Source organism: Ornithodoros turicata, chromosome 3 (assembly GCF_037126465.1).
Source record: "Ornithodoros turicata isolate Travis chromosome 3, ASM3712646v1, whole genome shotgun sequence".
In the NCBI taxonomy this organism is placed as follows: domain Eukaryota; kingdom Metazoa; phylum Arthropoda; class Arachnida; order Ixodida; family Argasidae; genus Ornithodoros; species Ornithodoros turicata.
This window is the reverse complement of record NC_088203.1, coordinates 1,591,573-1,606,827: the sequence shown is the minus strand read 5'-3', so window position 1 is coordinate 1,606,827 and position 15,255 is coordinate 1,591,573. Positions and strand designations below refer to the sequence as shown.

Genomic DNA, 15,255 nt, shown 5'->3' with positions numbered 1-15,255 from the left:
TGCACCTGGCGGTGAGTGATTGGCGGTGCACTGACTCTGTACGAAATCTCGTCATTCATTAACATTCTTTCTAGTTTTTGTGGATTAGTGAGTGTCAAAATTGCTTGACCCATGACCCAATCTAGCCCACCAACGATCTGCCTTTGAATTGAATTGAATTGAAACTTTTATTTCACATTGGTAGCAAGTACAATGTGTGTCTTAAAAGCACTTCTAAACATTTTGGACGCCAATACAATACAAAGTAAAAAGCAACGCCAAAGTCCAATTAACTGTGATTACACTGAGTGAAGAAAAAACGGGTAGGAACACTTTATTACAATTAAGATGAACAAGGCTTTCGTGCAGGGTCTGCAGTTCTTCAGGTTAAAGAGTAGCCGTACAACCGGAGGTATATATACCAGTAGAAAGGGAAATAGACAAGCAAAAACACAATCGAAGATAGTTATCTAGCTGAGGGAGTTGAAAAAACAAAAAGTAAAATAAGTAAAAAGCGAAGCAGACCGGACAAGAACAAAAAAATTCAGCCCAGGGTCCTGTGTCACACACACATAACAGGGGAAAGTTCACAGCGCGGACGGCCGAAAAACGCAAGGCAAAACGATGGTCCCTGTAACAAGGAGTTTCGGGGAAGGCTCAAGGTCCCTCCGCGGTCCCCAGCCGGCCGCGCTGCCCCCTTGCCCCCCCCCCCCCCGGCCGGCGAACACATCCACTGTGAGGCTGCTCATTATTCCATTTCACCGCAAACAATGGGGTAGAGTATCACTCCTGGGGATGAAACTCCCCAATCACCATCATTAAAATAAAGTCGTCGTTGTTGCTGTTTAGCTGTTGTTAGTTAATAACGCAAAGGGTTGCGGACGAGGACATGAGGGACACATAGGAGTTAATTTGTTGCATAAAACTTGTTTGAAACGCACATGACCCAAATATGTCTTCTACAGAGAGAATACGAGGTACAGCTCCCGTCAACGTTAATAATAACACCGGGAAAAAAATCGGTCCCCCTTTTTCGGAGCGCGATAACTGCCACACTCATAAAAACGAACTTCACCACATAGCACGCTCCTACACTCTTAAAAACGAACTTCACCACATAGCACGCTCCTAGCCAACCATCATCCCGAATGACAACGTTCTCGCCCCTGATTTGTTGAAAACGAGAGGCCATTATGTACGGCACAAAATAGGCTCCGCCTCTCGTTTTCAACAAATCGGGGGCGAGAACGTTGTCATTCGGGATGATGGTTGGCTAGGAGCGTTCTATGTGATGAAGTTCGTTTTTAAGAGTGCACCATGTGGGCGCTGGAGGAATGTTAAGTGAACAAAATCCTCGCGTTAATACTAACAGAATGATTTTGTTCAATTAGGATATCCTCATGGCACCAAAGGCGCTCGGGAACGAGACCATATCTTTTCCGGTGTTATTATTAAGCTTGACGCGAGGCGTACGTGCATGCAAATTTTGTCGATTTTTTTTTCTGATCAGATAAGGCATTGGATGGTGCTGGAAATTCTCCGAAGATGCACCCTTCAACAACTTCTCCCTCTTGAACACAGGAGCTTCTCAAGTAGAACTTTATGCCCAGATGGATTGTAGCCGTGAATCAGTTAGCGAACAAGTTTCCAATTTTAATAACCGGGGCTTCGATGCCTTTCTTTTTTCTGCCAGGTTTCTTTTTTTTTTTTTTTTACTCACTCCTACAACCGTTGCTGCTAATTTTATTGATTCGTTATCGATTGCGCGGAATAATTGCCCGACGACGTGGGCAATGTTGTTTGCGTGTCCACAATGCGAATATTCAGTCTCGCCCTGAAGAAAATATGTAATTAAGTTGCCAAGTCGTTTCGATACTTCTTTTACTTTCTTTGGTTGATGCAACTTTTTTTTTATTCTGTATTTGCACCGCGAAGCAACTGTGGCTACAAGCGGCGTACATGCCGGGTGTTTCAGTTGAATCCCCGGGCTAAATAATTCGCAAACGACGAACCAATCGACGAACGAGTTTCTTAAAAAAAAAAGAAACATAACTCCTAAAGCAGGGCGCCGTCGGCATTAAAATGGGTACTACCCCTTTTGGGACCTGGGGACCTTCGGGACCTGTAGACACCTTTTAGAGAAAAATCTCCCATCGAAGCGCGTCATTTATTGCTGTAATTAATTGTTTACGGTTTACATATTTTTGTCGCGGCCGGTCGCAGTGAAGCGCAAAGGGTATTTCATTGGTGTAAGGACATTATTCGTTCGTTGGTGGATAAGGGAGTGGAAGACCGCTTTATGGACAGTGAGAAGAAGGCACGGAAGAAGTGTCTGAAAAAAAAAACAAAGGGGGGGGGGGGGCCCGTAGATACCATCAACGAGGGGATCCACTGGGGATCTACTGGGCGAAAATTTTCTGATGCGAATGTATTTTGTGCGAATCCACGCGCGGCTGCAGCAGTGATCTCTAAGAACCACCCGAAATGAAAATCCCTGCCTTATCCCTTCATTACGGGGGCGGTATATGTCTCGCGAAGCTCCATAAGTATCTTTTTGGCGCATGCTGCGAGCCTGAGACGAGGCGGAGGCCATCTTATAAAAAAGGTGGCCACCATCCACCCACACCAACCTGCTCGTCCAGCTCGCCTTTTCCTGCTAAAAGAAAAAGATAGCATCTCGGTGAACTCCCACACCGACGGGTCAGGCCATGTTCTCGACCGGCTGCATTTATTCCTTTTTATAGCGGCGCTATAGCTGAGAGAGGGAGACCGGTTGGAGGGCTCTTTTCGTAAAAGGAAATCAAAGCGGTCTTTTTTCTTTTTTTTCGTTCATCCTTTTTTTAGTGTAACCTGTAATGCGCGTGATTGTTAAAAAAATGAGGAAAACAGTGAGGAGTTGAAGGAACTACTTCGCCTTTCCTTTTCACTGTGGTTTCGCTCTCGTGGTCCTGCGTATTAGCTCAAAAGAAAGAGAAACGATAAAGGAGCTTTTGAACTTACTATAGGTGAAGTACAGTACTTTTTTTTTTTAGTTGTTGCAGAAAATTCAGATACTGGTTCGGGCCAGTGTCCTGTCTGCTGTCGAAATGGACCAGAGACTGTTTCGTTTCCTCTTCCACCCCAATTATAGAAAATACTTCTCCAATATTTTTAATGAAATATTTCCGTAATCGTACCTCTTATATACACGTATTCATCGCATTGAACGATATGTTCATCACGATGTATTGAACGATGGATTGAATCGTGAACTGATAAATTGGAATATGAACTACCGAATAATGAATACGTCAACTCAAATAATAAATTTTTGGTGCCGCGGAAATGAATTCACTTTTTTATCCAGTGGCGAAGTTGCGAAGTGGTCAATAGAAATGTGGGGAAACCCGAATTCTTAATAAACATGTCCCCCCTCCCCCGAATTTCGGTGTCAAAAATTGTATTTTTTTTTCTTCTTCTTCTTCTGTTGCTGGCATTTTCAGCATCCTCAGCTTTAATGGGTTTAGAGGCGCTTTATTGCGATGCCAAAAGTAAAAAAAAAAAGAAAAGAATAAGAAAAATATGTCAACAAACGAACATTCTCGCTCACAAGCGCAACGTGAATGATACGTGTGATTGCTCGTGAGTACTGAGTGAGTCGCCATCTGGCGTCCTGCCGATATTTATCGTCTGCCTTTGGGTCTTCCTATTCATTGCGTAATTTACGTGCATCTCTTTCCTTTGCACCGCCCTATCGCGGTGGCGGATCGTACTATTCTCCCTCGCATTCCTGGCGGCGCTAAATCGTGCTGGGACAACTGTTATTACCGCTCGTTTCCCGACACCCATACTTTTTTTTTTCGTTCTTCTTCACGGAGAAACGCGTTTCTGTGACCCGTTGCTCTTTGTTCGATGACGTCGGATGTCGATGAAGGCGATCATGAATGAAAGCTGCACATTGGGTCCCACGTTTTCGATTTAAACTGAAAAAAGCCGATAAACATACGGAGATCATTATTTTTGAAAAATTTTATGCGTGAATTGTTATCATTTGCAAGACGTTGCCTTTGTGCTAAACTATTTCTAGCACGACCTTCCAGGCCATACGTGCGAACGGTAACTTTTCAACAAATCCCACTTTTAACCCGAAATTTCACCGTAATTTAACCAAAAAAAAAAAAAAACGTAAGGTCCCCAACTGTTAGGATGCGCAATTATACTATTCTGCTGCTATTTTATGTACTAATTTTTATACTCATTTACTAATACGAACTTTTTGCGATATTGGAAAGAATTTGCTTCAAGAGATAAGGCGGTGCAAGTGTCGCGACCTTCAGGCAATGTGTATTTTTAGCCATTGTCGAATTTTATTTCTATTCTTATCTACCTATCATCGCACTTTTTTTTAGGTGCCACAGATTTTTTATTAAAAATCTATGACAGCCCCAGATATGCCGTATGGGCGTCTAACATACCTGGTCTGGTGGACATAATTCCTAGCCGGTCGCGCAAGTGTTCGATGACTAATTAACTAAAATCCGATAATTAACTTATTAATTAACGAGTCTTAGGAAAAACTGAGATGGCAGGATTAAAGACCGTCGTAGTCGAAAGCTATTCCAACTGTCAGCGATTTCGAAATGTTTCTGTGCTGCAAGATACGAGCAGTTATTGTTAGCTATGCAAATGAGCTCCAACCGAATCTGTGCGCCCAAGTTGCGCCGGAAGGGAGGTTCCCATTTTTCCTTCGGGGGGGGGGGGGGAGGGGGGCAAAGGCTGTAGCAACTCTGACGCACATGACATCGGGGCCTTGGGTGAGGGTTTAACAGCACTAAAGAGATAAACAGGTAGGCGTTGTAGATACGATCCGTGTTGTCCGTGATTTATCCAGACTCCCCCCCCCCCTACACCCCCTAACACCCTCAGTGACACCCCCCTAACTTTTTCATCTGTGTAATTTTTTCCAACACACTTCGATGCTTGGGATTCTGGATATGCCACTGCGTGTTGTGTTCCGCTATCAGTAAAAAAAGAAAGCCTTTGGACCCCGAAGGCAAAAAATGGGAACGTCCCTTCCGGAGCAACTTGAGCGCGCAGATTCGCTTGCAGCTCATTTGCATAGCTAACAAAACACTGTTCTTATCTTGAAGCACAGAAATATATCGAAATCGCTGACAGCTGGAATAGCTTTCAACTACGACGGCCTTTAATCCTGCCATCTCAGTTTTTCCTAAAAGTCGCTAATTAATAAGTTAATTATCGGATTTTAGTTAATTAGTCATCGAACACTGATGCGACCGACCAGGAAAGATGTTCGCCAGGCCAAGTATGTTAACTTAACCAGGCCAAGTATGTTAACCCAAACGGCACATCTGGGGCTGTCAGATTTTTAATAAAAAATCTGTGGCACCTAAAAAAAAGACATCCTGTATAGCACCTCTTTTCACCTGTATCTCTGCCAGCGACTCACTGCAGTTCATGAAATAAGAAAGGGTTGTCTTAAACACCATTCCAAGATAAACGTCAGGCGCTTGTCGGGCAGGCAGCCAGAATAATCACAAGCAACTGGAATGTCTGCGCCGCACAGGTGATTGTCAAACGACATCCAACAGCGCTATTTAAAATACGTTAAGTCCAAATAGCACGAAAGAGATAAAGAGAGATAATGACAGTGACGACGGCGGATAATCGTTCGCTAATGAAACCAAAGAATGCGTTTCTCCCCGACACTTTTTTTCTGTTTTGTTCCGAGGCACGGACTTGTCTCTCTTTCTTGGCCAAATGGCCCATAGGAAAGTTAAAGAACAACACGCAGTAAAGAAGGGACGGACCGAATGAAATGTCGGGGGGTATAACACCGCAAATAGTACTGCATCGGGAATTGGGTAACCCGGTGGCACAGTTTTTACCTTTACGTATACTAACTGACTAACTAATATTGTAGGCTGACTTTATCGTACCGTTTATGTGACAGCGTGACAGTGCCAGGTCACCAGAGCTCTCTGGGCAGCAGCCGACCTCACGAAGCTTTGGGCGCCTGGCAAGCGTTCGGCGTCGAGTTCGTGCTCACTTTCCTCCTCGTCTCGACCGTCTTTGCCTCCAGGGATCCCAACAGGAATCATCTTGGAGGAGAAGGGCTTCCTATTGGATTCGCCTATCTTTCCTGCACACTCACTGGTGTAAGCTCCTTTCTTCTTCTTCTTCTTCTTCTTCTTCTGCAGGTGCTGCCTTGATTGCAATGTGCGTGTTGACTGTACTTTCCGGTAACTACTTGCGGTACTTACAGAGTTATGTTTTTTGTGAAATTCACTCGTAACTGTAGTTAGTTGGCACGTTTCGTGAAAGTAACTGCTAAATGGAACTGTAAAATTAGTTTTACTTAGGGTAATCTCTAGAATATTTGACGTATACGTGACATATACGATATTTTTAACAACCTTAATAGTGTGTTTTCTTTGTGTCCTAAAACGCAGTGTCGCATCCGGAAACCCAATCGATGAAACCGTTATCACTATGTTCGGTATTGGCCGACAATCTACTCGGCGAATTTTTTCGTCCGAAAAGCGCTTGAATATTAAATAAACGAGTTCTAAAGAATTGCGCTGCTTCCGCAGAAGTTCCGTGACGTCACTCCCTAAGCGGAGGGGTGAGAGCGCTGCGCTCAAAGGAGGAGAGGTGCCGTCCGAGACGCCCCGTAACTCTCTCCGCGGTATTTCTTGTCTCAAGGTCGCACCCTCATTGGTCCTTAGGAAGTGACGTTTTCCGGTTTTTCCAGAGAGGGAATTCCGGAATACTCTCAACTATTTCGCGTGGGATTTTCGATACTGTGGTCGGTGGTTCAGGATGAGTAAAATGACACTGTCGTTTCGAAATCGACTGGAACAGGTGCGAAGGTCCCTTTAAAGTGCCACTGCGGACTGGAAAATGAACGACATTTATTGCATTTCCTATTATAAATGAACTTTGCTACGGGACGCAAAATATTTTGAATGCCGTCAGTGAACATTGCACGAATTTCGGAAAGAAGTCACGAAATTGTCTAAGGGTACGTGACGTCATGGAGAGTGGGCGTCTTTTTTTCACCAAGCGTCGCAATGTTGCCAGACGCCTAGGTAGATAGGGCACCGCAATGACGTCATAGTCCTCAATAATAGACGCTTCGCATAGGAAGACAATATTTCAGGAAGATACTGCGTGTGACGTAGAGTGTAATGGCATATACGTAGGTAATCGATAAATATATTGATATCATATACATAATATTGACAAATTCGGTAGGAGTTTGAAGACACGGCATTTATTCCTTAGTGGCGTTTTAAATGTTTGATTCTTTGTTTATTAATTTTTCGTGAGTCTAGTTGGTATCGCCTGTTTGTATAGCGTCTCTATATAGGGACATATTCAGGTTCAGGGACCCGGCGTGCTGAAGCCTTCGTGTGTGACCTCCTACTCCCGTATCGTTTATGATCGTCTCCAATTGAATCTCTGTATGCCGCAAGGGGGTAAGACGAAATATTCCAAACCGAGAAAACTTGAAGTGAATATTTGGTATAGTAATTGTAGTTGGGTTTCCTCGAATTACACAAATGCAAAATGTGTAACATCTAGATGTATGTGTCTAGTCTACATGCATATCCTGTTAGGATCGTTTTCGGGTGTGTGACGAAATTGAACGAAATCCAGAAGCATGACATATCCCCTTCTTCAATAAATTTTCATGCAAAAAAAAAAAAGAAAGAAAGAAAGAAAGAAAAACACTTCTCACAAGCCGTACTTTGATGGTGATGTGTGTAGTGGAGCAGCCAGGATCGGGCTTATCGTGCTGCTATAAGGAGCACAGTCTCGAAAATAATGTCCCTCGTATGACTTATTACATTAGTATGCACGTTTTTTTCGATTACAACGCTCGATGCATGGCACTGCTGACACGATCACGTAATGCATGGAGAACATATTTCTCGAGTAGAAGTCGAACTTCCTGTCCACAATGAAGCTACACCATTTGTATGCCTGTGTATAGAAAAGGAGCCCGATTTGACAGTCCGACAGTCATTGACACCACATCATGCATTTCTCGTTTCTTTCGCTCCTGTAGCGCGGGCCAATAAATTGCGATACGGTCCTAAATTTTCTTTGGCATAGTACATACTGCTATGTAGATGTCACCGCAGCAAAAATACTAAAAAGGGATAAGTCGACTTATCCCCTTATTGCCACGCAGAGGTTCAATTAGAATTGTAGTTAACACCGACACTGTTCGTGCACGATGTGAGAAAGATTGGAACTTGTATGTAGTAGCATTTTGTGTATTTACTGTATTTATTTTTGCAAACAGCTTCCAGCCAGTGGTGCCTCGATGAATCCGGCCCGTTCTTTGGGGCCTGCCTTTGTCATGAACAAATGGATGAACCATTGGGTAAGTGCTAGCTAATTGCACTCTTTCCAGAGACTTCTTGTGGTCATCCTAATGACTGCGCGAGGAGAGCTTCGTTCTTGCAGTGTTCGACACGCAAATCTAGAACGACTACGACTTGACAAAGAATTTTTCGCAATCTTTATACGCGCCTTTATAGCAAATACACGCCGCCCCCTCAAAGGGAGAAAAAATAAAGAAGAGAAAAAGGAATGGGCAAAAAAATGGCTGGCTTTATGACTTTGAGAAAATGATAAGATATATGATATGACATGAAAACCTTATGTTTGTGCGTTGTACGGTTCTTTTCCTTGCGCTTTAGACCCGCAAAGATCGCTCGTGCCATCGAAGATATCTCAGTTCTCCGGTCACGTCGTACTTCGTTGGCTAAAGAGGACGATGTGTGTTTGTCAGTTCCGGGAACGGTGTTTGGGCTCCCGCTGACTCGGCCATTTTGTTCCGATGCCTTTCCTTCCTGTGTTCGCCTGTTTGGATAACGGTGTCATCGGGGTTGTTTGATCTCTATAACAGTACTAATAAGGTTGATCCTAGAAGTAAAGATGTTCTTTACGCCTCCATAATAAAAACACGGGGTTGTCGGCAAGAGCGGGGAATTTATTAATAAAAATATCTACACGCGGAGAAAGAGAAACACAATCCACGACGAAGGATACTTAATCCTTAATTAGATATCCCAGTAAATAATCGTAATCGAAAGTTGACGACAACAGCGACACGTTGTGTTGACGATCACGAAGCGTGACAAGCGACACTCTACCGTATTACAGTGAACTCTCGTTATTAGGACCATGGTCGTTCCCGAAAATTTTGGTCATAATGCGGAATTGTCATATTAACGGGGGGAGGGGGGATTTGCGGGGGTTTCACAGCATGGTTCTCCAAGAATATGGTCGTAAAGCGCGTATGTCAGATTATCGGGGGTCATATTAACGAGGGTTCACTGTATACTAATGTACTTTGCTGAATATAACTATGACCAGCTCGATTATAGGACATATTATATAGGATATAGGACACATATAGGACATATAGGACACATATAGGCTCGATATAGGACACATATATAGGATATATTGCAGTTTGTGTTGTGTGTTCTCTGTCTGAGTGTGTGTCTGTTTTGGCTGCAATGAACACCACGTCGATTATAGGATGCTCGCCTTCCACGCCGAATCTGATGGGAGGTGATGCGGATTTGAATCCCGACGCCGGCTGTGCTGTCTGAGGTTTTCCCTGGGTTTTCAGCAGATTTTCCAGACTAATATGTCGGCACAGTGCTCCCTGAAGTCGTCCCAGGACGCATACTAACCCATCTCCCCTTTGTTCCCCACTCCTTTCTGCTCTCCATTTATCAACGTCTGTACGGCGCCCATAGCCTCCGTTGCTTCGCGGCGCTAACGCGGAATTAAGAATTGGATTATTTTACGACCCTCACATAGTGGACCTGTGTTTGGCCGTGTGGGCAAAGTCATTTTGTCCAGAGTCTATAGCTGATTTAAGGTGTAGTTCTGGAAGGTTGATCGACTCGCAATTACGCCAATAAGACGGGATTCAGCAACATGTGAGATGTTACCCCTTGCGTATTATTCGACGCTCCACGAGCAGCTCCCTATTACGTAGTATGTATATCCGAGAAATGCCGGACTCGAAGACACACACATATATATATACATAGGGCCCTTTACTGCAGCACTATCTGACTGGTCCGTTCGGGAACCATACTCGAGGTGAACAACAACAACTACCAGGGACATTGCTGCTTTTAAGCAGTCTACGCTTTTCTGGGATCAAGGCTCTATACGCGATAATGCATGTACCTAACGCAAGGTCTTGATAGCTACATATCACTCCCGCTTGACATTCACCGGCTAGGCTTAACATCCTGGCATTTGCACACAGCGTCCTTCTGAGCTAGCGTCGCGTACAATACCTGCTGTGCATCAACGATGCAAAAACGTCATCTGTGACGCAAAGCGGAGCCTGCAAATGCTTTGCCGTCGCAGAAACAGATACAGAAGCCGTGCCTGGCATTTCTGAGCTCCCCGAAGCGCAGAAGCTGCTGAAGATGACGTATGTCTCTCTCTCTCTCTCTCTTTTACGTTTCGTGTTGCTTTTCCGACAATCGGCTTGGAATGCGGGTTTTGCGTCCGGTGCTGTGCAAGGGGTGGGGGGAGGAATGTGATATGCGGGATGGGTTAGATGGGAATGGTTCGAAAGCATGTCGGAAAGAAAAGGTTCGAATGTTTGTCCAAGATGTTGTACTAGATGAGGCGCGGCCGTTAAAAATACATTTAAAATGAAATGTGTTTTTGGTTGTGTCATCGGAGGTCAGGACGGTATATCAGACAATTTTCGAGGACGGCCCTCCCTGGAAATGCATAAAAAACGCGCCGTCCCGTCGTGATCGTTGGTCTCGTTTCTTCTTCTTCTTCGTCCCACGGAGAATGGCCATTAGCCACAAGGGAGATCGGCCAGGGCTATGAGGATGTCTAACTGTACTATGGCTTGACGGTGGCGCTTTCTTCTTGGCGTGGCACACAGCAGCCAAAGGTACCACTGCAGCAGCGATCCGCGTGAACCTCTCTCGTGCTCTGATACTCGAGCGCGCATTCACGAATGTGCAGCAATGATCATTCTTTCGCTTCCATCGGATATCTGGAGCACAGTGATGTTCGCCCAACAATCGGAACCTGTTTGCAATTTCTACGAGACTCCCCCGGCAGGCCTGGATGTGCCACCCTCGGAACCTCCACCGGGGGTTACTGAACCTGAACCTGAATCTGAATCGGGTATCTCCTCCAATGAAGACGAGGAACTCCGCGAAGAAACCCCGGAACCTAATGAGGACCATCCGTTGGAAGGCGACCAAGAGCTCGAATCTGCCCCCGTCCCAGAGGAACCATCTGATACGGACTGGACAACGCACATCACCCAATCTGGCGATGCCGTTCTCGCTCTCCTGGAAGGCGTCCAGGTTGGCATCGTTGACCACGACGTGTTCGCTTCTCCCGCCCCGCCAGCGGAGGAAGTGGGGTCACCGTTCAGTTTGTATGAAACTGCGTTTTCCAGGAGTGACCATTTTTCTTCAGCACAAGAAGTTTATCATCCACACAACATAGGGCTTCCCAAAGAAAGCTCCACTCCCGTCGTCCCATTAGGTGCTGCAACGAAGACACCCGAAGAGGAGAGAGCCGGCGGTGGTCAACCACTTCACATCGGAGGGGAACCAGGCGGCCTTGATGCCTCTGCAAGTCTTAAGAGTGATCAGATTCCCGTAGGAGGAACGATTCCAGCTGTTCCAGCCACTGCACCGACAATTGGGACACCCGCTGCTTCTCTCCCTCATCTCGCAGAGACACTCCATGGGAAAGACCCGACCCCCAATGTATCTCCAGACACACCACCGCCGTCGTGGCAGGAGGTCAAACGTGATTACCAAAATGCCTCTGTCGCCGCATCGTCTCCGAGCGGCCACGAGTCACCGCCAAATGTTGAAAACGACCCGGGAAAGACGCCAGCCATTCCATCAGCTCCAACAAGTGCAACCTCTCCATTGTGTCACGACGAACAGCCTTGTCACGCAGAGCCAACCGCACCAGGGGAGGGCATCACAACAGCCGCTGTTCCAGGCATCATCAGTCCAAGCCAACTCCTGTCTGATATTGAAGACCTCCGAATGATCGCTCCAAAGCCTTCAAAGGTCGACTCACCGCAGGAAGCAGACCTTGACATAAAGGCACCCATCCTGAACGGGACAATGAAACACTCTCCCCCAAGTAAGCTGACGAGTGCAAACACGAGCGGAGGAGCCTCACCAGCCGCCGATGGCGAAGGTGGACCGTACGCCGACGATCGCGCGGAAGAACTCTCTGCTTCATTTTGCAAGGATTCTGCGGAGGGCAACCACTCGCAACCGATTGTCCAAGATCAACCAGACAACATCGAAGCAGATATGGCTCCATCGAAAGAGGTGATTGAAGTGGTATTGAAAGAGAGCGAGGAGAGTCTGGTGAAGGGAGAAGCCCAAGGTGGAGCTGACAATGCGCCCGTGGAACCTCCTTCGTACAGGGAAAGGAGGCCGATGGTACTGTTCGCGATATGTCTGGTGGCGATGTTTGTGCTGGTTGCCGTAGCGGTGGTTGTTAGTCAGCTGGGAAAGCAGGAATCAGTAGTGACGGAGGCGAGTGAGCGCACGTCCATCGACGTGGAGATGGGCAACGCCACGGTGATGAATGCTTCCCTCAATTTGACTTTCGACGCGGTTGACGCGTGGGGTGTTTCGGCTGAGACCTTGGATATTCGTTGATTGTTGCCACTTCTAATTGCGGAAACTTGGAGCTATCTGACCGACTTATCTAATTTGATGTCGATAGTATTTGAGCTCGAGACCACATTGGATATGCCTTGCACATAGTTTGGTATTGTGCTCACCACACCATAATGACGCTATCTTCACAATAATCACAATGAAGTAGTACAGTATCTCTGTTTGATGCCTTTCTTAATGGTTAAGAAACTTCAATCGCACCTTCATGCTTGCAATGGTCGTAAGAATCTTGCCGGTCTGATGTCAAGTCTCTCGTTCCGTGCTATTAGTATATTTGATGCCAACGCCATCTAGCGATTATAGCCTCCCAAAAGGGCCTAGGATATTGAACTAACAGTGTCGTCTGCTGTGACTAAGCAGGTGGGACCACAGAAGGGGACCATTTAATCTACGCCTTGGATTGACCCTCTTGTTTTCTACAGAAGCTTTCATTTTGCAAGTGTGGGTGTCCACGCGGCTGTCGTCTGCTATGGTTGCTGCTGGTCGTGGTGGCAAACGTTACAAAGACCGAACGAACGTGAGCAGTGTTCGAAACTCGCTTGTCAACGTTTCATAGGGCCACGGTAAGATTTACCACATTTGCGGAGTAATCTGTCGATGTCTGTACACCGTTCCTATAAACCTCTACCCGAGAAACGTCATTTTGACGTTGGGTAGACACACCGAAACCAAAACAGATCGGAAGGCTTGAGGTGGGTTCCACGAATGGGCAATTGTTCCCTGCCTCCTATAGAAAGAAAAGTAGGACCGAAGGTCGCGTCCTTTTCAGAGACCATCGTAATCCCCTCAAGACCGTGGCTTTCGGGCGCGACCTTGTTCGCCACTAGCTTTGAATAGTAGTTCAACTCTACCAAACTCGTGGCGCTGTCGAACATTATGACGTCATTTGTTTACAAACAGGTAGAGGTCTATAGGAACGGTGTACAGACACGACAGATGATGCACACGCAGCATGATTGAGTGGACGGTATTTATATCTATGGAAAACCTGCAGGAAAAGTCGGGGGAAAATGTCGGGCAGCACAGGCGGTGGTGGTGGTGTCTTTAGCATGACGATGTAAATTGCACAGGCTAAACGAACTGATATGAAACGAAACATTTAAAGGGGTTACGGCACGCCATCCCAGATTATCCCAGATAAACGTAGGAAACTGTTCTTTGCACCGATGTGAACCTGTGTATTACAGCAAAGAAAACTAGCACAGCGAATACTGAAACTCACCACAGTCTGACATCGCAGCACGCGTCGCCGCCAGTGAGGCGGCGCGAGTGAGGTCACGTGCTTCCGGCTAGTGTAGTCCTAGCCGGAAGTGGATTGCCGGAAGCCGGAGAAAGGATTGAATTGGATACCAGGGATGCCCAAGTGGAGTGGCGGTCACGGGTTGAAAGACTGTGGCCACATCACGACCATGGCGGCTCGCGGACATGGACTCCTTTGCTCTACCCTATTTGTTTCTCTTTCAGTTTTTCTTGTAGTCCTTATGATTTCTATGCGAGAGCCCGATGTTGGCGTAGTGTAATTGATAACGCAGTTGGCCGGCAATCAGAGAGGCGTGTGTTCGAGTCCCCCCACCGGCACTCGCTGACTTTCGTCAACTGTTGCCTTTCAGTTGAGTTTGACACCGACGAGCGCATCATGCATCCACTGGGCCACGCCGCCGGGATGTGTGAAAATTAGCCTGTAAATGCTCTTGGTGTTCCACTTCAGTTTCTGTCCCATGGTGCCTAGAGGTCAACCATCACCATAGTCATCGCTGCGCGTGCTCATCATCATCATGCGAAAGGACGTTCGGAGTGAACGAATCGAGCCGCCAGAGAAGTTCCTCAGTCAGTTATTTCGAGATTCTTTATCTTTCGACATGCTTTTTGAATTATACTCTGTATTGCCTACCTGCGATTTGTACAAACCGGACGACTTTCTCCTTCCATCTCCGTCAATTCTATTTGTTACGGGAGACACCCTAATCGGAATGGACCGCCCAGAAACCCTTAACGAAGATAAGGAGCGGATTGAACCTGCCCCTGATGAAGAGAATTCAGTATCGGATCGAGGTGAACAAGGCGAACCGGATGAAGACATCGAAAATGTTCCCGCCGGGGACGAGGAACGGACCCAACTCCCTCCTCGCGAAGCAGAACCAGAACCTCGTCTTGACGAAGGTGCCAAGCAAGATGAGGGTGGCCAGGATGTCTCCTCTGAAGGCGAACCATTCGCTGTAGAACCATCCGAATCTGAAATCGCAGCACAAGAGACTGCAGCGGGTCGCGAACTTCTTTTCTACCTTTGGGGCGTTCAAGATAGCATCGTTCTACCCGGCGTGTTCGCTCCTTCTGAGCTTCCTAAAACGCCGACCGGCCCTCCTGGAGGTTTACGGTCGCCGCTCAGTTTGTTTGAAACGGCTCTTTCGCCTGATGAGTTTGTCTCGGCGCTCAGCTCCCCAGTGAAGGCTCCCACTCTTATACCAAAGATAACCGGAGGTGAGGTTCCTGCTGATCTTCCAATGAATACCGGAGCGGCACTTGCCAGCACAATTCCTAC

General features: G+C 46.5%; 1 protein-coding gene across 2 annotated transcripts in view; it reads left to right on the top strand.

Annotated features, from left to right (window-relative positions):
- Positions 1-15,255, top strand: part of LOC135387804 (neurogenic protein big brain-like) — a 112,518-nt gene that overhangs the window by 58,366 nt on the left and 38,897 nt on the right. For both annotated transcript variants that reach the window (XM_064616943.1, XM_064616944.1), the window contains exons 2-3: positions 5,933-6,137; positions 8,294-8,374. In XM_064616943.1, coding sequence (XP_064473013.1) covers positions 5,933-6,137; positions 8,294-8,374 — 286 coding nt within the window. The remainder of the gene's footprint in view (positions 1-5,932; positions 6,138-8,293; positions 8,375-15,255) is intronic.